General features: G+C 50.9%; 1 protein-coding gene across 4 annotated transcripts in view; it reads left to right on the forward strand.

The window, feature by feature from the left end:
• The window catches only part of Smad6 (SMAD family member 6), a 78,069-nt gene extending 59,915 nt beyond the window's left edge, over positions 1 to 18,154 (forward strand). For 2 of the 4 annotated variants that reach the window (XM_071608412.1, XM_071608414.1), the window contains one exon: positions 17,320 to 18,154. In XM_071608412.1, the coding sequence (XP_071464513.1) occupies positions 17,320 to 17,864 (545 nt within the window). In that variant the 3' untranslated portion in view covers positions 17,865 to 18,154. The remainder of the gene's footprint in view (positions 1 to 17,319) is intronic. The other 2 variants (XM_071608413.1, XM_027926061.2) reach the window with 1 other exon arrangement.
• The last annotated feature ends 4,563 nt before the right edge of the window (positions 18,155 to 22,717 follow it).

Raw genomic sequence — 22,717 nt, forward strand, 5'->3', positions numbered from 1 at the left:
CTTGTGATCCTCCTGCCTCAGCCTCCCAGGTTGCTGGGGTTACAGGCATGTGTTACTATGTCTGGCTCCTGGCTTGATTCTGACATCGATCCAGCTAGCATCAATCATTCAGCATTACCGCTGACATGAGGTGCCCATTCTATCCTGTACCTTAAAGGGGGAAAAAGACCTTTATTACCTTTGGGAATTAAAGATACTGCCCAGCCCCGGGGCTCTGCGTTTGGCTTGCTGGGGTGTGTAGGGTGGGGGTGTTGGAGAGCTGTGCTCTGCTCTCCCAGTTGGTTGTCATCCGGGTACACACCAAACTGGTTACCTTGTTTCTTGAGTTTTTTACCCATGCAAAGGCCTCCCAAAGTCTTGACCCATAGAGGTGGCATGTTTCCATCTCGGCCCTGAAGACCCTGGGATGACTTTAACAAGCCCAAGCTGCAGCTGTCCCCTCAGCTTTTGTGTGCCAGGGAGATGTGGGGGGCATATCCCCATTTCACAGACCAGAAAACTGAGGTGTATAGTGACTTCATACAGGTTGGTAGCACCAGCTTGGGTTGGCGCTGTGGACGACTTAGGAAAGGTGACCTCCGAGTGTTGGGGTTTTCTGCTGTTATTTTTAACTCTGGTTTTCAACGTCCTTTCTTGCTGCAGTGGCCACAGACAGGGCTGGGATGTCGTAAGAGGCTTGATGTAACTAAAAGTGCCTGGCCTGCGAGTTCCCAAGTTCCCGCCTGAGGAGGAAGTGGTGAGGTGGCCAGGAATGCAACCTGCGCCTCCCAGATTAATTAATAATTGAGAGCTGGCCCCCTGCCAGGCGGCAGAGCCGGGAGATACACTGAACAAAGAGTGGTGGTTAACTGCAGTGGGGGAAGGCAGAGGTCTGACTCTGCCTGTGGCTAAAAGGGAAATTCACAATGGCCTTGATTTATGCTGCTGTTACTCAGGATCCTCCTTAGTGGGCCCACTTGGGCCAGTCCTCTAAGAATGCAGATGCTGACGACCTGAGGGCCATAGGTGCCCATGGGGAAGGGAGGAGGAAGGGTTGGGGGGAGGGAGGTGCCAGTCACACTGGTACTTCAGAGAGTGGGACTGTGCTGACTGCCTGTCAGAACTTTAAACAAGTGAGAAGTAGAAGTGGCTTTGGAGTCCATTACCCTGAGTTTGAATTCTGGTTTATTGGTTTATCAGGTCAGGGGCCTTCATTTCCTCTATAAGTTTATACCTGCCTCCTAGGATTGTTCTTGGTGTTAAATGAGATGGGATATGGTGACAGTAGGTGCTTGGTGGGGACTGGAGATGAGGCTGAAGGAATGACACCTGCAATCAGTCTCTGCTACTGCCAGACCTTCCAGGTGCCTGCTGCTGCTTAGAGTTGACCCACAAGAGCCCTGTAAGGCTTCCCTGTGATTCAGGAAAGGTACCCCTTCCTCCCAATGTCACACAGGCCCCTGTGGCTGCAAATAACTCTGCGGAGGGCAAGAGAGTCCCAGAGGCACTCGGGCATTGCTGTCTGGGTTCAGCCTAGGTGTCTCCTTGGGCTTTTTTATCTTTTCAAGAAGAAATCAAGGATTATGAACTGGATCATGGAAAATGAGGCAGATGCCCCTCTTTGCTGAAAAGTGAGTGTTTTAGTCAGCTTTTTCGCTGCTGTTACGAAAACAACTATAGAGGAGGAAAAGTTTATTTGAGGGCCCACGGTTTCAGGGTTCTTAGTCCACAGAAGGGTGGCTCCATTCCTCAGGGCTCGAGGTGAGGCCGAACATCATGGCAGGAGAGTGTGGCTGAGGGAAGCAGCTCACATCATGGTGATCAAGAAGCAGAGATTCGGGGTTGGGGTTATGACTCAGTGGTAGAGCTCTCGCCTCGCAAGGCCCTGGGTTCGATCCTCAGCACCCCATAAAAATAAATAAATAAAGTTATTTAAAAAAAGAAGAAGAAGCAGCAGAGACTTTATTCTCTCCCCAGATACATATACCCCAAAGCCACACCCCCAGTTCCCATCTCCTCCAGCCACACCCCACCACCTCAGTTACACTTAGATGACCCCATCAGGGGATTAATTCACTGATTGGGCCAAGACTCTCACAATCCCATCATTTCTCCTCGGAACCTTCTTGGATCGTCTCACCTGTGAGCTTTGGGGGGACACCTCAGCCAAACCCTAACTGTTAGCTTGGGAGTAGACCCAAGAAAGCACAGTGGACCGACAGGACCATTGCTGTCCCATCATTGCCACATTGGCTTGAGTCCCTCAGGGTGCCCCTGTGTGTCGAGACACAGACTGAAGAATTACTCTGAGAAATAGAAGCCGGTTCCCAGGCGATGGCTTACCTTCCTCCAGAATGCCTGTCGGAAGGAAGGTGGCGGCAGTGGAAGGAGATCCGACCCACTGCCTCATTAGCTTGGGGCAGCCCCCCAGCCTCTCGGAGCCGATATTCCATAACCTAAAATGAGGCCATTTCTGAGTGGACTTGGAGAGTGGGGAGATGCTCCGGTCAGAGAGAGCCTCCTTCCATTACCATCTATCTGCAGGATAGAACCACTCTCTTGCCTGGGTTATGAGGTCCGAGAGAACCATGCTTGTCCTCCTCTTGTTTTGGGAACCAGGCTTGGCCTTGGGTTTGAGGTGTGGCTCAAACACAGGGTCTCTGTGGGGTTGGCCCCACGGGATGGATGAGCCGCTCAGCACCCTCCCTCTGCTGCGCCTGGCGCCCCTATCAAACAAACCCGTTCTTTTCCAGGCAGCTTGGGAGCTTGGGCATGGGCATGCCTGGTGCCAGGCAGCTTCGACTCACCTGCACAGTAGCACAGCCACGAGCAGCAGACAGATCACTGTGGCAGGGCCAGGAGCTGCCAAGACGGTAGTCATTTTGCAACATTTTTGCAGAGAACATTTAAATCTCATGTTACTGTAGTTTCTCCAGCAAATACTAGTATTTAATTGTGGATTAATGATCTCTCCAGTCAATATTAGCTTTTTGCTTATTATGAAGCACTCCTGTTTGTTCCAGAAACATATAAGAACGATTCAAGCAACCCTCGCTTTAAGAAAATCCAGCATGTAGGCATCTGCGTTCACCCAAGAGGCGTGGATTGTGTATCTTTGTGCTATAAAGGGATATTTTAAAGAAAAGAATTTCATGCAAGAATTATTTTACAATTGAATGCCCCACGTCTGGTACTTTAATATTGAAGTATTTATTCCCAACTTCATCTTTAGTGTAAATCAAGGCAGGTGCATTTGACTTGCAAAGCTCACACCAAAGGAGGTCTGGTTGGTAAAGAGCAGCCTGGGCTTAGGTGAGACTTATTTTTTAGAGCTTTTGCAAATACGAAAACCAGCTCTGCTGCCCCATTCCTTGGCTCTTTCACTCAAAGCTGTACTTTGTCTTCCTTCACCCTCATAGACATCGAAAGCCAGAGAAATGAAACCCACCTCCACCCAGACAAGATGACAGGCACCGCCAGGCTTTAGGCAATTTGGGTTTTTTTTTTTTTGTTGTTGTTTTGCCACTGAAACAAGCCTGTGCCTGTATAGTGAGTTCATGGGACAATCCACAAGCAGGGTCGCCTCATGAGAGGTAGCAATAGGGACAGTGCTTCTCCCCACTGCCTTATTGTCCCAGCCTGTGGGCATCCGTGGTGTCATCTGTAAAGCGCGAACAGTATTGTTGCTGTGCCTTTTTCAAGGGTGTGGATGGGGAGGGGGACCAGATAATTTCCCCAGCCCTTGGATGTCAGATGTCATTCACACTCCATTGCTCAGAGCACCTTTATTAGGTGCCAGTCCCCAGTCCCCCAGAGGAAAGGCAAAGATGGGGCCCGTCCTGGTCACTTTCTGCAGTGTTCCTGTACCATGTAAGATGCTGTGACCCCTGAGAACTAAGACAGACTGAGGGAAGGCAATTGTTAGGTACTTTGCTTTTTGTGGCTTTATATTGGTCTAAATAGAAGTCTGAGGCAGGAGATTTGCCAATAAAACTCAATTTGCATTTGAGAAATAAAAGGAAAATGGAGGTCTTGTCTCCGTCTTAATCATAAAACAAAGCTGGCCCTGAATCTTCCAGCTCTGGGGACCTGCAGGGTGGGAACTTGAAGCCCACTGCCATCTATCACACACTAGCCATCCTGAACCCCTTCCACACCCAGGCTGTCCCTAGCTGAACCCCCAAAGGGCCAGTTTTGTTCTCCGTGGCCTAGATTCACCAGGGAAGCCAGGGTTGGGTCCAGTTGTTGAGGTTCAGCCGTGAAAGCCTGAGATGAGGACCCAGGCTTAGCCTGACCCTAGAGCAGCCCCCAAGACCAGCGGGGTCCCGTGTACTAGAGAATTGCACGGTTCACTCAAGAGCTGCGCAGGGCCCTCCCCTCTCACAACTACTACCTCTTCCTGGGGACTGAGGTCCCCCGCTTCATTTTCTCACACAAATATCACGTTATTTCAGAATCTTTCCAGGGGCAGCAGTAAAAGCCAGGCTTTCCCACCCCAGGTGGTCTCTGAGTAAGAAAACAAACAAACATGCCCAGCATCTGACTTGCGATAAGACCAAGGAGGCCTTGGAATCAGAGCAAAGTTCAGAGGCTTTTGTTGCAGAAACTGGTTCCCTCTGGGAGCCTGGGCTGGTTTCACGAGCTGTTGGCCTCCCTCTGTCTCCTTCCCAGGCATTTCTCGCTCTTCACTCCTCTGCCCTCCCTGCCTCCTCCCACCTGGGTGCTTTCCCGCCCAGGGAGGCCGAGGGGCTTCCTTGCCCTGTGTCCTAGGTCCCTAAGCTGCTGGGGCTTCCTTTGGAATTTCTGGAGTAGTTTGATCGGTTGGCTCTGGGGTGGAGGTGACTCAGATGCCAGCCTCAGTCACCGGCCTCTGTGTGGCTCTTTGGATCTCAGCGGCTTGCAGAACCTGGCCAAAAAGCCACACAGCCTGGGCCTGGAGAAGCTGGAGCAGTCCTGTGGGAGGGGAGCCATCTCAGGAGGGCAGGATGAGGCGCTGCAGGTAGAAGGCAGGCCCCAGGTGTCCTCTGGCTGGAGTGGCAGGGCTGGCGGGCTCCCGTGGAGGGGCCGCTGAACAAGAATGTGCGTTGGGGCCTGGGCAGAGCTTGCTTTGTGTCGGGGCTGCAGTACAAGTTCATCTTTTCAGGATTTGTGTGAATGCTGCACGAGATAAAAGAATGGAAACCTTACCCTCGGCAGCCAGGCCGACACTTTGTTCAATCAGAGCCCGCCAGGGTCAAGGCGCCAAGGCTGAAAGGAAGGCCTTTCCGCAGGGCCTCTCCTGTCTCTCCCTCGGAAGGAGTCCACTTACAGCCCAGCCAGCGACCGTCACTGTACCCTTGATGGCTCCTAGACCGCTCTGGGCAGCACCTCTGGGGGACACAGAAGAGCAGAGGGAGGGACGAAGCGCGATGAAGGGCCCAGGAAAAAGGGGCTGGCAGGTCCCTGGCTGCACTGCTGTGTGGCCTCCCGTCCTGGGGTCTGCCCTATGAATGGGGTGGCTCCCATCTCCTGGGGGACTCGTGAGGTTCTGAAGGGAGAGTGAACAGACAGCACCCAGCAACAGGCACCTCCCACCCTCCAGGGACACAGCCAGGGCCCGTGGCCTTTCCCAAGACCAGCGTTCTTTATTGGTGCACATCTAGAAAATGCTCGTTTTTGTATTCTGAAGGGGTGGAATTTTTGAGTGTGAGAAACTAAACTTGAAAGCCCCAAAATGTATATGTTCACAGGGCTGCATGAGGGGTCACAGAGGGCATTTAGGGATTGGGGGTATTTGAAAAGCCCCAGGACCCTCCAGGAAGGTGGAAGGTATCAAGACGGCCAATGCTGAGGGCCCCCTATTTTGGGGGTGCTGGGGATCAAACCCAAAGCCTTGAGCCTACCAGACAAGTGCTGTACCACTGACTACACCCGCAGCCCAGAAGACCCCCTCTTAATATCCCATCTTTGTGCGGCCCCCACGTGACAGTCTGGAGTTGGACATGGCTGGATGATTATAGCTTCGTGACCATAAAGTAACCCTTATGGCCTCTGGGATTTTGCATCCCACAGGTAGCAGCCACAGGAGTAATGCAAAGGTCCCGGCTCTAAGCCTAACAGACAGGTGCTCAAGTCCTGGTTTTGCAACTTCCTAGCCAATGACTCTGGGCACGTTACCTGACCTTCGGGCCTCAGCTCCCTCATCTTGAAACGGATTGATGATAGGATGAGCAGTATGTTGACAAAGTGCATTTAAAGTGCGGTGTGATGGCTCATGCCTGTAATCCAGAGGCGTGGGAGGCTGAGGCAGGAAGATTGCAAGTTCAAAGCCAGCCTCAGCAACTTAGGGAGACCCTGTCTCCAAATAAAACATCTATTTTAAAAAGGGGGCTGGAGATGTGGCTTAGTGGTTAAATGCCCCCCAGGGTTCAATACCTGGTACATATAAATAAATAAATAAATAAATAAATAAATAAATAGTGTGCTTCATGCTCTGCCTGGCCTTTGGTAAAGGTTTGTTAACTGTTGATGGATTATTACATTATTCATATTTCTACTGTTATTTCTCCTTGATATTCAACTCCATTGGCACATCTTATCTTTGTGGGTGTTATTACCTAATGGGAATCCTCTTATGAACTGTACAGGCTGAGCCAGTCTATTATACAATTTGTGCAAATAATATAGAGAGATAAGTCTGCATGGTGGTAATAGCTATTAACTTATGGGGTGCTTATTTTAAGTCAGGCATTGTTTGATGCACTTAAAATTCATCCCAGTGCCCCAGTGAAGAAGCCACTGATTGCATCCTCATTTTGCAGTTTAGGAAACTGAGGCCCAGAGTGGTGAAGCCACCTGCCCAAGATTTCACAGCTGGCAAGCGCAGAGCTGAGACTCACAGGCAGGCAGAACCCATGCTCCCAATCCAGCCTGTGTAGGAGACGCCCACTGGGCACAGATGTACTGCTCGTTTCCCCTGTGACCTTGGCAGCCACTTTACCTCTGGGGGCTTTAGTTTTTGCCCCTCAGCCACTGCACGTTCCTCCGCCCCCTGGCTGTCACTCTCTGTTCCCAGTCCCATCACACTCCCTGTCTTGGGAGTAGCACCCCCCAGCACAGCAGCTGAGGGCTGTCTGGATTGTGGCACCAGCGTAGTCCCCTGAGCCAGGCGTGGTGGCGCACGCCTCTAATCCCAGCAAATAGATAGGCCGAGGCCGGAGGATGGAAAGTTCAAGGCCAGCCCTGGCAATTTAGGGAGACCCTGTGTCAAAATCAAAAGGGCTGGGGATGGCGGTCGGGCAGAGCACCCTGGGTTCCATACCTGGCCCTGGGAGGCAAAAACAAGATCCCCGAGGTGGGCCCTGTGCAGGCAGCGGCGGTGGCCAGACCGCCCGTGATGTGATGACCGATTAGGAACTTCCTCTTGGAAGCCCAGCTTCCTCTAGGAGCCAGAGGTGCTGGGGCTTGGTGGGGGCGGGGAGGGTGGGTGGGAGCAAATGAGAGGAAACTCCTGTCAGCTGGGCCGCGTTTGGCCAGCATTCAGCGGAGCGGCTCACTCTAAGCTGCTGACCATTAGCATGGCCCTGTGCACATGCCTCTCTCCCCGCTGCTGCAGCCCGGTGGGCAAACCACTGGCGTCCCCTCCCTTGACCAGCAAAGAAAGCTTCTAATTAATGCTGCGCCTCTCAGACTTGCTGGAAAACCTGAAGCCATTTCTGCCACTCAAAACGATAAAGGAGGGCTAAGTGGAAACTCCTTTTCTCCTCTAGGTTTGATAACAAAAACGACTTATCTAATGGGCAAACAAGGCTTTAAAGGGGTGTTAGGTTAACCAGATGCAGGGCCACGTAATTATTCCCAGGCCTGGGAGCCCCAGATGAAAAGCTGCCGGTTGGACAGGAACTTGAAGCCACAGGCATGACATGGGACAGAAGAAAGGAGTTTTCCAGGAAGACAGGAGGCCCCTCAGTTCAACCCTGTGAAAAGGGGAAGAGCAAGACCCAAGTTCCTATCTGGCACAACTACCAACTTGCTGATTGACCCTGGATAAGTCACTTAACCTCTCTGGTCGTCTGAGAGCCCAAGTTTCTCTTCTCAGCTCTCTCTGGGGGATCTGCCTTTGTATTGGGCTCATTGATTTGTGGCAGACCAGGCCTATTCATCCGGCTCCAGGAGGGAGAGGGAGGTTGCTGTGGCCTAGGTAGTTATGAAGCAGCAGCTAAGACTTGGAGTGTGGTGGGCATGGGCCAGCCAGCCAGACCCTGGAGAGTAAGAGCACACAGCCTGGCCTCCTGTGAGTGCTCTATGCCTCTGCACCTAGGGCTTTTCAAGACTGACCTGAGCACATTCCTGGTGTATTCAGAAGATGGCCAAGTCCAGGGACGTCTGGCCAGAGGGGCAGGGGAAGCACAGGAAAGCCGGCTGCAGTGTGCCGAGGCTTCTGGAGCGAGCACGCAGCCCAGCCCACGGGGGAGCACGCAGGAACTCTCCTGCCCTTTGTTTTGACAGAAAACTGCTGATTCAAAGAAGCTGAAGGCTTTTCTTGGGACTTCAGCTCTCTGGCCTCCCTCAGGCTGCAGCCGATCCCCTTGGTGCCCCGGCACCCCCACAAAATTACATGGTGGGCTCTGGGCAGCCTTGATGGTCAGAGAGGCCAAGAGGAAGGCGTGCCAGCCATTGGAGGGGCTGGATTCTGTGCCGGGGACAAGGCCTATTGTTGGGGACAGGGCCTTCTGCCCTACACAGGCATCCACCACCCTCTGGTGGCAGGAATGTGGGCGCCACTGGGAGGGAACTGACGGTCCCCTGGCTGCCCAGAGCCCTGCTGAGGCCACTCTAGGACAGACCCAGGAACAATGAAATTCACAGCTGAGTGTTTAGGTCATGATTTCGTCCCCGAGTTCCCACTGTTCCAGCCAAGGTATCAAACACTGCCGTCACCCAGAAGGTTCTCTCATGCCCCTTACCATCATCCCACTCCTCAGGGGTTTCACTGTTCTGACTCCTTTTTTCTCTTGCCCGTGCTGGGGCTGGAACCCAGGGCTAGGCAAGCGCTCTACCGCTGAGCCACACTGTCCTTGTTCTATCTCCATAGCTTGCTTTGCCCACCCAAGAATTTGATGTAGGTGGGAGCAGATACTAGCGCTCCTCTCGCTCACAGGATGCACTTGGGGCCATCCTCAGTGTGGCGTGTTTCACTAGTTTGTTCCTTTCTGTCGCTCAGTAGTGCTGGGGGCGGGGTGGCTGGGCCTCGTTTTGCTTATCCACCCTCCTGGTGATGGGCATCTGGACTGGCTCCTGGATGGGGGTTATGGCTGGAGCCGCTGTGAACATTTACTAAATCACAGGCATTTGGGGCTGCAAGTTCAAGTAATGAACTCATTGCTCAGAGGGGAAGACTGAGGCCAGAGAAGGGAGGTGACTTGCTGGATCAGGGCCAGCAGGCAGGACTTCTGACTCCCCAGACCCAGCGCCTGTCCTCTTCCCCACCAAGCTCTCCCAGCGGGACCTGGAGTCTGGCTGGGAACTAGGCCAGGCCGTGAGCAGGGGGTAGCGAGCCGGAGTTTCGGTCAGAGCTCGGTCATCTTTGATGTTGTTCACTCGGGTCTGACTCCCTGGTATTTATTTGCAATTAGAGAGCTGGTTCCTAATTAGGCTGATGGCTGTGGGAGATGGCGGGACCATCGCCTCAGAGCCACAGAGAAAAGGATCCTTCTGCAAGAGGCTGTCCCCTTGTGTCCTGAGTAGCAGCCCAGACAGACTATAGGCAAAAGACTTGGTGGATCTGTGGGGGAGGTGCTGGGGACAGGGGACACAGGAGTCCCTGCCTCTCACGTGCAACACGGCCGGGCGGTTGTCGGCTCACTTGTCCGGGCTGCACAGCTGGCCGGTGGTGACAGCCTAAGGTCTGTCTCAGTCTGAAACCTTTTGGCTCATGTGAGCAGGGTTAGAGGAGAACTCTAGAATCCAAAGTTCTGGTCCCTGCCCCCCCTTGCCATGTGTCATCAGGCAAGCCACTCTATACCCTCTCGGGGCACGAGGTCACTGGACTCCATTAGCGTTTCCCACAGACCAGCCTCAAAACTCAGTTTTCCTTGGTTCATGACAAAGAAAATTAAAATGAGGTAGAAAATAAGTCCACACAGGACAAAATGAAGCAGTGATAACCCTGTCATTTCAAACTCCCTGTTAAAATAGGGATTCAAGGGCTGGGGCTGGGGCTGAGCGGTAGAGCGCTCGCCTAGCTCATGTGAGGCCCTGGGTTCGATCCTCAGCACCACATAAAAATAAATAAAATAAAGGTATTGTGTCCAACTACAACTAAAAAATAAATAAAGTAGGATTCGTTTGTGGGGGCCCTAAGTGTTAGGACCCCCTAGATGAGACCATGTCAGGGACCCTCAAGCTCTGCAGTGGTACACACCTTCCAGTGCCGCAGTCTGGCTGGGCACACAATCACGAGCCACCACACAGCTTGTAGATTCAAACAGCAACTCTTTATTCCCGAACTCACACCAGCCGTCTACAATCACGTTCTGGGGAAGTCCACGTTCTCTGCCCAAATCCACCTTCTCTGCCCAAATCCACCTCCACTGGGCTTCTGTCTCCCAAAATATACTGTCTGAATCACGTGAGAACTCAAGGGGAACTCAGGCAGCAGGATACGCCCTATTCCCAGGAGGAATAATCTTAAACCTTAAACCTGGAACCTAAACTGGGAACGCCCTAAACACGATTTATCTTAAAACCGGGAACACCCTAATCTGCCTTGGTCCTTGAGCAAGGTCACCTACATTCAATGTCGCTGCAACATGTCAGCAACATGGGGTACGCTGGCAAGGAAATTGTCATACCTACTTGGCTAATGGCTCCCAGCATCTCCCCCCTTCTGATTAATTAAACAACAAGCAATGTGGCTTAAGGACCGTGCCTGGTAGGTTGTCCAATTCAACATATGGTTCTTACCCGTCATCGGAAAACTGACCTTTAGGCGTCAGCCTCCTGTCTTAGGTTGATACCACTGCAATTGAATCATACCCGTCACTGACTACCGGTCCAGCATACAGCCATACTTGTGGATAGGTCTATGCACCAGTGGGGGGGTGAGGTTCTTTGCCTCACCTCTGTTGGCCCCCAAATTTGGCCTTGGTGCCAGTGGGGGAGTGAGGTTAATGTGGCTTATGGACCGTGCCTGGTAGGTTGTCCAATTCAACATATGGTTCTTACCCGTCATCGGAAAACTGACCTTTAGGCGTCAGCCTCCTGTCTTAGGTTGATACCACTGCAATTGGATCATACCCGTCACTGACTACCGGTCCAGCATAAGCCATTGGCCCCCAAATTTTAGACCATCACTAGCAGAAGGGAGGAGGATACAGAAATGCCACGACACCAAGCCAATTGACGGCTCCTTGGGAAAAAATTGCATCACTGGTGACACCATCAGCAAAGATATGTCAGCACTACCACAATTAACATGGGGTGGGCTGGCAAGGAAATAAAAATTGCATCACTAGTTAATCACTGTCGCAGATGTAAGAATGGCCAAGCTGGAGCTCTGGATATCAGCTGTTATGGATTTGAGTCAAATCATCTTCTTTTCGATCTGTAGAAATTGTTTTAGTTAACCTCTCTGGAATCCAAATCGGCTGCTGTTCTCCCTGTGGAAAAACACAAACAAAACCCCGACTCCAGACAATCACTGGGTCAGGACCTTTCCATTGTCCTGTTAGAATATCTTTCCAAAGTACCTTAGGCTTATGTACATTTTTTGGATACACATGTCTTTCCGCAGCACTAAGTCCTGATGAATCCAAATTTTAAAAGTTTAGAGTAAAAAGGGTTATTTTAAGTTTATCTATGGGGGATATATACCCCTTTCCAATTCCCTCTTTTTGCTTTAATAAGTATGTCTGTATCTAATAGTTGTCTTAGCTTTTTGCATTTTCTATCTGTGTAATACCTTACTTGACATTTTCAACCATTTTCTATCTTATTTCTATCTTCTAGTTTTTTTTTTTTTTTTTTCCTAAGGTTTGTATTTTTACCCTTAGTTGCTTATTTTCCTCCTAGTTTTTTTTTGTTGTTGTTGTTTTCTATTTTGTGGGTTTAAAATTATTGTCTCCCTACATCTTTTTTATCTTTCTACATCTTCTTTATCTTTTTTCTTTTTAACTTTCTATACTTCTGTCTTTAAAGTTTTTCACTTTAAATTTTTAATCTTCTTCATCTAAATATCTTTTATCCTATTATCTTCCCATTTTTATTAAGTAATGCCTTTACGATTAACTAGGCTTCAAATGACCCAATCTTTCCTCTGTCATGAAGGCATTTTAACCACCTTCAATTTAACCTTTTAAAGCCTTCCAATTATCATCTATACTGTACTTTTAAATGTACTTTTTCACCACCTACAGCTTCACTCTTTTAAACAAGGCTTAGATTCTGTTTAAATCGCTTTAATGTTAGTTTACATGGCTGCCCTTCAACCAAAGGCTTTTTTTTTTTTAACTCCATTGAGAAGCTTTGTCTCAATCTGCCATGTACAAATACCTTTTTCTTCTTTCTTCATTTCTCAAGCTTTTAAAGTAAGTCTAGTTTCCTCAAAATCTTTTTAAATGGCATTTTACAACTTTTTACTTTACCACACAGAGATTATCTCATCTAGAAACATTTCTTTTTCCTTTAACCTTTTATATTAAAATATATTTTCACATCTTGAATCTTTTTCTATCTCTTTTTTAACCGTTAACCCTTTTTATAAATTCACATTTTGAAACAACTCTTATAAAATTTCTGATTTAGACAAATTACTCCACTTTAATAAGATGAAAGACTTTCATGTTTTTTATGATACTATAATACTATAATTGAAACCCAACTGAAAATTTTTCTACTCTTTGTATATAAATTACACGATAGAATCTTAACACTTAGTAACCTTATTTCAGCAAAGACACAGACACAAAGCAATATTAAACATTTTTCCATTTACCAATTTATGAAAACACACATAATGTTTAAATATATTACCTTATGGAACTTAAGTAAAGAGTATTTGATTTCATATTTAGTGGTTGATATTTTAACACTTTAGCTTTGTAAATTAATCAGATGTCTGTAAAAACCAAGATCTTAGACAAATGTAGTAAACAGAACTAGCCATCTCTTTCTTGTTGAAGAAAAATCCTTCTACAGGATACCATGATGGTCCCATTAATATACTTAATAACTCATCTTTAAAAAGCCATGGGCTACATTTTTGTATTGTATCAACATATGCCCTAATTGTTCTTGGTCTCACTGTGGTGCCTTCTTCCTCTAACAATTTCTCTTGCTTGGAGGCGAACAACTTCAAACCTTGAGTCAACCATTTTTCCCAGTTTGCCTGAGAAAGTTCTAGGAACAGGCAACTTGAAATAAAAACAAAATAAATCAAAACGAGAACATATTGTTTTTTGAAATGGTCACCCATTCTTTCGCTCTTCTTCAGGGGCGAGCAATTTCACTTACCTCTAAGCTTCAGAAGTTCCCCACATGGGCCGCCAAATGCCACAGTCTGGCTGGGCACAAATGCCGCAGTCTGGCTGGGCACACAATCACGAGCCACCACACAGCTTGTAGATTCAAACAGCAACTCTTTATTCCCGAACTCACACCAGCCGTCTACAATCACGTTCTGGGGAAGTCCACGTTCTCTGCCCAAATCCACCTTCTCTGCCCAAATCCACCTCCACTGGGCTTCTGTCTCCCAAAATATACTGTCTGAATCACGTGAGAACTCAAGGGGAACTCAGGCAGCAGGATACGCCCTATTCCCAGGAGGAATAATCTTAAACCTTAAACCTGGAACCTAAACTGGGAACGCCCTAAACACGATTTATCTTAAAACCGGGAACACCCTAATCTGCCTTGGTCCTTGAGCAAGGTCACCTACATTCAATGTCGCTGCAACATGTCAGCAACATGGGGTACGCTGGCAAGGAAATTGTCATACCTACTTGGCTAATGGCTCCCAGCATTCCAGGACCTAGACCATGAGAGCAGTCATGGTCACCGGTGGGGAAACTGAGGCTTAGAGAAGAGGAGGGACTTGCTCCGTGCACAGGCTGTAGGGTAGAGCCCACCCCAAAGGCTTTGCCTGGCACCCGGAGAAGGGCTCCTTCTCAGTATCCGACAGAGACCCAAGTCCTTGCCTAACACCTTCCACTGCCCCGGGCTTCCTGTGGGGTGGGGACAGTGTGCAGAGTGTACTTTGTGTCACCCCTCCATCTGTGTCAGCGGGTTCCCAGAGCACCCTTCCGGACAGATGCAGCCCCGAGGCAGACAGAGAAGACGGAGACCCCGCCTTTCCTACTTGGAGAGTGTGGGGGTCGCTGACCAGCAGCATGGTCACCTCTCAGGCCTGGGGAGGGGCTGAAGTTTAGATGCCCAGGAGGGAGAGGTCACAGCAGTCTTACCAGAGGTGACAGTCTGCCTCCAAGAATTTGGGAGCCTTGGCCAGGAGCCCAGTCCAATAAGGTGCCACCAGTCTGCTCAACCCAGGCCCCAGGTACCCGGGAGCCAGAAAGCTGGTCAGGCTGGACCCTCGGGTGGCCTAGTTATTCCTGTGAGGGGTGGGAGACCCAGAGGGGTGTTTGGCTGACTGGGGTGAGGGGAACTGAGAGGAGGGGGCCTTGAATTGAAAAGCTTTTTGGGAACTGAGAAGACAAAGTGCCCACCCTCCCAGGCCTGTGACACCCCTTCACAGGCTGCTGTCGGACTCTGAACTGTCTGGGCAGAACTGGTGCGTTATGGTGGGTGGCCCTTGCAGAGCCTTCCTGAGAAGGAAAGGTAGAAGGAAGTAGTCAGGCCTCACTCCATGAGACGGTGGCGGAGTCCTGGGGAGGTAGGGGTGGTACACACCTCCAGGACCCAGACCGTGAGAGCAGTCGTGGTCACTGGTGGGGAAACTGAGGCTTACAGAAGAGGAGGGACTTGCTCCGTGCACAGGCTCCATGCACAAAACCTGCCTGGCGCCTGGACAAGGGCTCCCCTCCAAGGCTGGCTCCAGCGTTTCCTCCTGTGTTTCCCGGCCCACCTCCTCCCTTGCAAGTGGAGCTATCCTAAAGAAGGCCACAGCTCACAGAAGGTGCTGGGTGATGCCGGTTGCTGGTCCTGTCTCCCAGCATGCTCAGGGCACCTCTTCTTTGCTGCCCCGCCTTGCTGAGTCTGGCACACTCACAGGACTCCTGCGGGTTGGTGAGCAGCGCTGGGGTTCAGGGCCAGGCTGACCTGCTACTGCTTTCTTGGCCCTTGTGCCAGAGAGGGCAATGGCTTGGGCATTAGAGCTCAGGATCTGGCTGTTCCTGGCTGCTCACCTGCTGAAGCTGGCCTAGTGTCCACAGCCTGGTCATCTATCAAGGCTTGAGCTGTCTCTGTGCCCCCTAGCTAAGGGGTGGGTCAGTTGAGGGCAAGGAGAAGGACCTTTCCTTTCCCTTCCTCACCATCAGCTGAAACCATGAGGGGCCTCCATGGAGACTCTGAGGCAAAATGATACAAATTTTGGGCCAGCATGGGGACTTGGATTCCCCAGCACACCTGGGGACCTGTGGCTGGCACCTTGGTGCCAAGCAGAGGGCAGCAGGGTGTGTGTGGCAGATGGACATTCCTGGGGTCTGCACCAAGCCCAAGGCCCCAGCAGAGCAGCCAGCCTACAGGAAGCCCCTCAGGCAGACAGTTTCCTGCTAGGTGGCCATGTGGGCCTCCTGGTATGTGAGGATATCAGGGGACCCTGTCACCCTGCTCCTCTGGGGATTTGAGGCAGTGCAGGGATGAAGGAAACAGAGCTGGCCTCATTCAGGCTCCCAAGGGAAGTTATCAGAAGTGTAATCCCTGCTACTAGGAGGCTGAGGCAGGAGGATCACAAGTTTAAGGCCAGCCTCTGCAATTTAACAAGGCCCTGTCTCAATAAAATAAAAAGGGATGAGGAGAGTGCTTGCCTAGCATGCACAAGGCCCTGAGTTTAATCCCTAGTACTATAAGAACAAAAACAGAAGTGTCTCCCTCAGGTTTGGTTGAACTTTGATCAGTTTCCCTTTGAGAAGCTGAGCCATAAAGTGCCCTGCTTTGTTCTTGCCAGGTTTCCAGCTGAATGTCTTCTTCCATACAAGGGCCCCCAGCCAGGGAGCAGGCATGGCAGGTCCTGTCACTTTGCTGGATAGTCATGGGCCATGAGCTCAAGGGAAAGACCAGATGACAGAGGCTTCAGAATCTGAGGGGCTGGCCACAGGTGGTAGTAGTAGGCCTGGGCGTCCCTGCAGGACAGGACAGGCCTGTGTCTGGTTTTCACACGTACAAAGATGCCCCAAGTTGAAGTGGGACAGGGTTTCAGGAGTGTCCAGGCCACCCCTTTGCCATGCAGTGGGGAAATTGAGGCCCAGAGAGGAGCAGCACACACCTCAGAGCTGAAAAGCTCTTGAGCCCTTGAGGAGTAGCTTTCTTTAGCACTTAGGGACCCTCCACGTCTGCTGTAGTTCTGGTGAAAACCTCCGTCTCTTGCCAAGAAAATCAGCTCAGGTGGAGTAGGCAGTGGAGGAACTGGGAGGCTGAGATCAAGGCTGGGAATGTCACTGCAACCTCGTCACTCTTCCTAGTTTTTGGAAATGATATCTCACTATGTTGCCCAGGCTGGTCTGGAACTCCTGGATTCAGGTGATCCTCCTGCCTCAGTCCCCATGTGCTAGGACTTCCAGGCACCCTTATTATTATAACAAGGCCAGCACAGCATTCCACGCTGCAGGCTGAAAAGGTTCTCCACCCTGCCTTCTATGCTGAAGTCCCTTCAGGTGATCTCCACCCCCAAGAGTTTACCCCTACTCTATTCCCATGGCGGCCTGGATGAAGGGGTTCAAATCCTGGCCAAGCCTCACTAGTTGTGAGACCCTTGGGCAGGCTGTGGGTGCCATTTTCTGCAGACCAGGTGTCCTCACAGAGTCCAGAGTAAGAGGCATGGTGCACACACCTGGCAGGTGGAGGGTGCTCCTTTGAGTATGTGCAGATGTTTGTCTGTCTGTCCTGGTGGTGTGTCAAATGCTTGTGGGCCGGAGAGGGATGTGATTTGGGTTGTGCTGCACCCTGTAGGTTCGCAGCCTGTTTTCTCCTTTGCCTGAGGTTATGTATGTGTGACAGAGGGGAGGGGGGAGGGGGAGAAGACGTCCCCTCACTGTGTCCCAAATGTCCCGCGCCATGGCACACAGTAGGCGCTCACACAACTGCTGAACCCCTGAAACTTTACCTAGCCCCCTACTGTCCAGACACACCCCTGGTAACCCCCTGGTTACCACACCCCCCAGTAACCCCCCATACCCTGTGCTTGTCCAGCAGACGCCAGCATGTCTCCGGACGCCACCAAGCCGAGCCACTGGTGCAGCGTGGCGTACTGGGAGCACCGGACGCGTGTGGGCCGCCTCTACGCGGTGTACGACCAGGCCGTCAGCATCTTCTACGACCTACCTCAGGGCAGCGGCTTCTGCCTGGGCCAGCTCAACCTGGAGCAGCGCAGCGAGTCGGTGCGGCGCACGCGCAGCAAGATCGGCTTCGGGATCCTGCTCAGCAAGGAGCCCGATGGCGTGTGGGCCTACAACCGCGGCGAGCACCCCATCTTCGTCAACTCCCCGACGCTGGACGCGCCCGGCGCACGCGCCCTGGTGGTGCGCAAGGTGCCGCCCGGCTACTCCATCAAGGTGTTCGACTTCGAGCGCTCGGGGCTGCTGCAGCACGCGGCTGAGCCCGACGCCGCCGACGGCCCCTACGACCCCAACAGCGTGCGCATCAGCTTCGCCAAGGGCTGGGGGCCCTGCTACTCCCGGCAGTTCATCACCTCCTGTCCCTGCTGGCTGGAGATCCTGCTCAACAACCACAGATAGCGGCGGCCCCGCCAGGGGCGCGCAGGAGGCCGGGCGCCGCCATCACTCACCTCGGGAGGGGCCGGCGCCCAGAGACGCGGCCCCACGGACGAACCCCCCCAAATATCATCTACCTAGATTTAATATAAAGTTTTATATATTATATGGAAATATATATTATACTTGTAATTATGGAGTCATTTTTACAATGTAATTATTTATGTATGGTGCAATGTGTGTATATGGACAAAACAAGAAAGACGCACTTTGGCTTATAATTCTTTCAATACAGATATATTTTCTTTCTTTTCCTCCTTCCTCTTCTTTATTTTGTTTTTGTGTTGTTTAAGAAAAATGATACAGCAGAACTAGGTGGAAAAGCCTGGGTTTGGTGTATGGCTTTTGAAATATTAATGCCCAGACAAAAAGCTCATAGCAGTCACTCGATGATAATAAAGTATTCACGTTCTAGTTTTTTTTTTTTTTTTCAATTTTAAACTGTCTTGTTTTTACAAAGAGGGACACTCAGGGGTTCTGAGTGGCTTCTGACCCATCAGGCACTCTGAAACGACTTCAGAATTTACTGGATTAAAAGTAGAGGGAATAAATTGAAAAGGGAGGAAGGATAATACTCTTAAGTGAACCAGAGAAGGGTCTGTTCCTTCCTGCCCTTGGCTGTGGTAGATCCCCTGGATAGGGACCCAGGCAGGGAAAGACAGTATAGTGCTGGCTACCCTGTGTGACGGAGGGGGCTCCTGCCTTGGCCTGAAGGAACTCTGAGTCCGATGGGGGAGGCTCAGGTCCGTGCTTCCCATCTCAGAGCTGGGCAGGAACCAGAAGACACTATTTTTCACCACTCTGGGGAAATAGCCAGAGGAAATAAGACCAAGACACATTTACCACCTTGTATAACCACTTTGGAACCCCATGGCAAGGCTCCTCTTGGGGTCTCAGAGGCTATCCTATCACCACCACCACCACCACCACCACAGATGAGCTCAGAATCTGTCCATCCCCAGCTCAGCTGTGTTAATGATTTATGTGGTGGATGGTGTGTTTCATTCAACTTCATAGAAGGGGAATATTGAGGTTCTGGTAGGATGAGTGACTAGCTTATGAGTCAAATGAAGCCTGCAATTTCCATCTAATTGTAGGACCAGAGCCATCTCATTATATCAGTATTTTTTTCTCCAGAACATTCTTTTTTCTTTTTTGGATACCAGAGATTGAACCCTGGGGGTACTTAACCACTGAGCCACGTCCCCAGCCCATTTTTTATTTTTTTCCTTTGAGACAGAGTCTCACTGAGCTGTTTAGAACCTCACTAAATTGCTGAAGCTAGTTTTGAACTTGTGATCCTCCTGCCTCAGTTTCCCAAACCCCTGGGATTGCAGGCATGAGCCACCAGGCCCAGCTCCAGAGTACCCTTGGCCAAATAGCTACAGGAAACATTCCATTGTATGCCTTCTTTCTTGAAGGTTTATATTAACGTGAAGTGCTCTGGGAAGTCCTGTGTATTATCTCTTTGCTATATAATAAATCATCCCCCAATTCAGTAGATTAACACAACTAACATTAACTCCCACAGTTTCTGCAGGTCAGGAATTAGGAGCAGTTTAGCCAAGTGGTCCTGGCTCAGTGAGCTTGCGGTCATGCCAGGAATGTAGATATCTAAGATTTGACTGGGTCTGGGGTCCTATTCCAAGCCCAGTCACGTGGCAGTTGGCAAGGGGTCTCAGGTCCTCTCCATGCTGGCTTTTCTGTCAAACCTCCCATGACAAAGCTTCACCAGAGCAAGTGATCAAAGGAGACACCAAGAGTGGAGCCTCTGTCTTCTATATTCGAATTTCAGAGGAGCACACCAAAGCTTCTGCTGTAGTCACTATCACACAAACCATCCCCATTTCAACACAGGGAAGCCTCCTACACAGGCTGTGGGTGGCATGAGGCAGGGATTGGGTCACCACATCCTCCCATATAGACATCATTTAACTTTGCTTCCCAAAGTTATTGCCAATAGACTATCCCTGCCTTTGTGCATCCTGTCCCTGCCTTTATGAATCCTGTCCCCATGCCTCTAAACTGACCACAGGTGGTTACTCCAGGGTACCCCCCACTAAGGCCCTGTCCTAGAGATGACTGTCTCATTGGCATCTTTTAGAGGCTCCATTCCTGGTGTAGGGTCAAGATGGGAGGCTCCTAAACTCACAGTCAGGGGTGTCAGAGACCAGGAAGCAGAAGAGGAGTTTTCAGACACTCTGGAGAGAGGGTACGTGAATTCAGATCCTACCCTTGCCACTTAGAGTCAGTGACTTCTGAACTTCTCAGTGTTCTTCCATGCCATCATCTGTAAGATGGGAAAAAAATTGTTCCCATCTTGGCGCAGATTGGGAGAATTAGGCACCCTGTGCAGCACCTTGCTCAGCAGTAGCTGTCACTCACACTGCAAGGGCTGGGGAGGGAGGCTGGGAACCCTCACACAACACCATGAGGAACTGGGCTGATATCGAGGAGGCTGTGGGGAAAATGGGCTGGTTTCTAAATGGACCAAAGAAGTGATCAGAGCTGGACTTTCTTAAAGATCCTTTTCAAACTGGGCATGGTGGCATACACCTGTGATCCCAGCGGCTCAGAAGGCTAAGGCAGGAGGATCGAGAGTTCAAAGCCAGCCTCAGCAATTTAGCAAGGCCTTAAGCAACTGGGTGAGAACTTGTCTCAAAATAAAATATAAAAAGGGCTGGGGATGTGGCTCAGTGGTAAACACCCCTGGGTTCAATCCCCAGTACCAAAAAAAAAAAAGGTCATTTTCAAGGGACTTAAAGGCAGACTTGCAGGTAGGAACAGGTTCTAGCCCTGAACCCATCCTGGCTCCCAGAGCATGTCACCCGCCAGTGGCAGGCTCCTTGCCCGTAGAGGCTGCAGCCAGCCACCCCATAATGCCTGAGAATGGAAGCAATGATCACAATCCTTCATCATCGGGGAGCAAGAGGCACAGGGAGTGACATCCCCATTTGGTAGACAGGGAAAGTGAGACCAAGGACTTCCCTGAAGTCCCTGACTGGCCTCCGGGTGGCTGCCTTTCTTCCTGGGGCTCTGAGAGTTCAGTTTCAACCAGATGGGGATGCTGAGTCCCAGGAGCTGGCTGTGGCTGAGTTCTAGGCAGTGACAGGAGCTTCTGTCTTCCCCCCCATCCCCCAGCAGGGTGCTGGGCAGTGACTGTGGTTTCCCCAGACCACCCAGGGATCTGGTGACTCAGGCTCCAATGGAGACACTTTCTAAATAAGGTCCCAGGTCCCTGGAGAGTGTGGTGGGAGCTGGGTTCCTGCAGGCTCTAGGAAGCAAAGTAGGTGGGACTTATGTCCCCAAATCCAAGCTCAGGCTGGGTGGTACCCCAGGGGGATTCCAGCAACTGACTAGGTTATTGAAGAAGGGTTAACCCGTCCCTTGTCCTCTTTGTTGCCAATCCATGCCCCACCCCCATCTCCAGCCTCTCCCCTGCCTTAGTCTCTGGGTATATCTGTGCTGGGAGGGGAGGGTTGGTTGATCTAGAAATGAGAGGCCAATGGGAAAGAGAGGGGCTCCTGGTGATTTTATGCTCATATGTCAGGTGAACATAGGCCCAGAAAGGGAGTAAGAGTGGCTGGAGGTCACACAGCATTCTGGGGACTTTTTTTTTTTTTTTAATATGTTTTAGTTGTAGAGCTGGGGAAATAGCTCAGTTAGTAGAGTGCTCGCCTCACAAGCACAAGGCTCCATCCCTAGCACCACAAAAACAAACCAAAAAATTTAGTTGTAGATGGACACAATGCCTTTATTTATTTATTTATTTATTCATTCCTTCCTTCCTTCCTTCATTCATTCATATGTGGTGCCCAGGATCAAACCCTGCTCCTCTGACACGCTAGGCAAGCGCTCTACCACTGAGCCACAGCCCCAGCTCTTGTTCTGGGGACTTCCTAGTGTTTCACACACCATCCCCCTCCCTACTGCGATCCCACACCTGGCAAGGGGCTTTAAAGCTGCAGCTGTCCCCAGCCTCTGTTGCCTAGTTCTAATCCAGCCCCTGCCACTTACCCGCTGTGTGGCCTTGGGCAAGTTACTCTAGGGTGTCTCATCTCCTTACCTGTCAAAGTGAATACTGACAGCAAGATCCCCTGCAGGCTGGTGGGCTAGGAGGGTTCTGGGAATTCAGGCCCCCACCTGCTCAGAACTGGCTGGCACGGAGCACTAAGCCAGTGTGTACTACTATTATTTGGGGGCCTGAATCAGGTGAGAAGAGCTTTGGTTTGGGGGCCTAGCAAGTGTGAGGACTCAGATCCAGACCCCTTACCTTGATAATGACTTGGGCCCTTCCCTGGCCTGTGGGGACCCATTTCCTCAGCAGGAAAGTAGACCCAGGGACTCACCAGGGCCCCTTCCTGGCAGCTCCTGCCTCCCTGGGATCCATTCTCTGCCCAGAGAGACAGTCTCGCCTGAAGCTGGCAATGCCCCTCTCCACCCAGCTGGGGTGACTCCATGTTCCTGAGGGTGTAGTACTAGCTCTTAGGTAGCCCACGAGGCCCTTTGGAAATCTGGTGCTGCACCATCTCTACCTGGGGCCCCTTCAAACTCCACACTCCAGCTCCCTCCCTCTCTCCCAGGTCTCAGCTCCTCTCCTCTCAGTCCCTCATCCTACCCTATCTAGGCTCATCCAGTGACCCCTCATGTCCCAATGCCGGACACAGAGGAGGGACTCTCTGGATGTTTGTGGAACGAAGGGGTCACCGAGGTAATGGCAGTGGGAGTGTATTATAAACTCTGAAGGACCAAACAGGCGCTCAGAGGGGGTGTGTTTATTAGTATCATGTGTCTCCATGACAATCCCCAGCTGGTTT

The sequence above is a fragment of the Marmota flaviventris genome, chromosome 2, assembly GCF_047511675.1.
Source record: "Marmota flaviventris isolate mMarFla1 chromosome 2, mMarFla1.hap1, whole genome shotgun sequence".
Lineage (NCBI taxonomy): Eukaryota > Metazoa > Chordata > Mammalia > Rodentia > Sciuridae > Marmota > Marmota flaviventris.